The 1,995-nt window shown below is 51.7% G+C and overlaps 1 protein-coding gene across 1 annotated transcript in view; it reads left to right on the top strand.

Moving 5' to 3' along the window:
* The window catches only part of cep120 (centrosomal protein 120), a gene marked incomplete in the record, with an annotated part of 22,188 nt that extends 21,472 nt beyond the window's left edge, over positions 1–716 (top strand). The window contains 2 exon segments of the mRNA XM_014027562.1: positions 174–319; positions 398–716. Of these exon segments, the coding sequence (XP_013883016.1) occupies positions 174–319; positions 398–605 (354 nt within the window).
* Positions 717–1,995: the final 1,279 nt, after the last annotated feature.

Here is a 1,995-nt window from a genome sequence, read left to right as displayed (position 1 = left end):
TTGTGGACCTGTGGTACTGGACCTGTGGTTCTGGACCTGTGGTACTGGACCTGTGGTACTGGACCTGTGGTTCTGGACCTGTGGTACTGGACCTGTGGTTCTGGACCTGTGATTCTGGACCTGTGGACACAGGAAGTACCTCGGTGATGTCACAGTCTACTTCCTGTTTGCAGCGGGAGCAGGAGAACGCCGCGGCGCGCCTCAAGAGGCAGGAGGCGGAGCTGGAGGCCATGAAGCTGCGTTACCTAGCAACAGAGGAGAAGGAGGCGGTCCGACAGGACCGTCAGGAGCTGGACGACATCAGGAACCAGCTGAACAGGTAAGAAGCAGAACTTGACATCATTTATCTCTTTGATCTGGAGTTTTAAAGACTTCACAGCTTTTATTTCACCTTCAGGTTAAAAAAACAGGAGGACAGATTAGGCCCCGCCCCCTCTGACCCCGCCCCCAGCTCCAACCTTAACGAGAGCTCAGAGGAACACCTGAGCCGTCTGCTGGAGGAGAGAGACACACTCCTGAGGACCGGAGTGTACACACATGAAGACCGCATCATCAGAGAGCTCAACACACAGATACAGGAAGTCCTGAGGGACAGGAACCTCTGACAGCCAATCAGAGAGCAGCTGACCTCTGACAGCCAATCAGAGAGCAGCTGACCTCAGAGAGCAGCTGACCTGTGACAGCCAATCAGAGAGCAGCTGACCTGTGACAGCCAATCAGAGNAGTTCTGATCAGTCAGTGTCTTACCTGCAGCAGTTCTGATCAGTCAGTATCTTACCTGCAGCAGGCTGTAATGAACAGGAATAAAACTTGAATGTGTTTCACTCTGTGATCTTGTGTCTGTTAGTAAAATATTCAGTGGACAGATTAGAGTTCAGCTGAACTGAAGGATTAAAGCTTTTATTTTGACACAGTGACTTCCTGTTAGCATCATTAGCCCTGAAGCTAACAGTTTCTTTCTGTTCTGGTTCTGGTTGGTTAATCTTCTCTGTCAGAGCTTCCCTCTGGTTCCTGAGTGTGAGCCGGGCCTGGTATCAGCTGGTCCTCTGATTGTTCCAGAACCGGGCCCAGGTTGTGCTTGGCAGGCAGCAGCAGAGGAAATGTTGGTTCTGTTTGTTTTTCTTCTAATTATCCTGAGAACACATGCTTAATGGTCCACAGAGACCGGGCCTGAGTCAACAGAACCACTGCTGCTCAGCGTGTGAAAATGTTAGTTCTCCCATCTGGACCGGGTCGGCTGTGGTTCTGCTGTGGATCAACAGGTTCCTGATAGGAGCAGCTGAGGTTCTGTTCAAGAGGTTCTGATGGTTCTGTTTACAGATTAATGTCTTTAATGTTCAGTTAGTCTGAATAAAAATAATCATTAGAATAGAAAAGAATAGAAACAGTCTTTATTGTTCCTGAAACATCCTGTGAGTCCAGACCTCCGGTTCTGGACCTGTGGTACTGGACCTGTGGTACTGGACCTGTGGTTGTGGACCTGTGGTTCTGGACCTGTGGTACTGGACCTGTGGTACTGGACCTGTGGTTCTGGACCTGTGGTACTGGACCTGTGGTTGTGGACCTGTGGTTGTGGACCTGTGGTACTGGACCTGTGGTACTGGACCTGTGGTTGTGGACCTGTGGTACTGGACCTGTGGGTCTGGACCTGTGGTTCTGGACCTGTGGTTCTGGACCTGTGGTACTGGACCTGTGGTTCTGGACCAGTGGTTCTGGACCTGTGGTTGTGGACCTGTGGTTGTGGACCTGTGGTACTGGACCTGTGGTTCTGGACCTGTGGTTCTGGACCTGTGGTTCTGGACCTGTGGTTCTGGACCTGTGGTACTGGACCTGTGGTTGTGGACCTGTGGTTGTGGACCTGTGGTTGTGGACCTGTGGTTGTGGACCTGTGGTACTGGACCTGTGGTTCTGGACCTGTGGTTGTGGACCTGTGGTACTGGACCTGTGGTTCTGGACCTGTGGTACTGGACCTGTGGTACTGGACCTGTGGTACTG

The sequence above is a fragment of the Austrofundulus limnaeus genome, unplaced genomic scaffold, assembly GCF_001266775.1.
Source record: "Austrofundulus limnaeus strain Quisiro unplaced genomic scaffold, Austrofundulus_limnaeus-1.0 Scaffold662, whole genome shotgun sequence".
Classification (NCBI taxonomy): Eukaryota; Metazoa; Chordata; class Actinopteri; order Cyprinodontiformes; family Rivulidae; genus Austrofundulus; species Austrofundulus limnaeus.
Note: the sequence above shows the minus strand (reverse complement) of the source record. Positions and strands in the feature narration are given on the sequence as shown.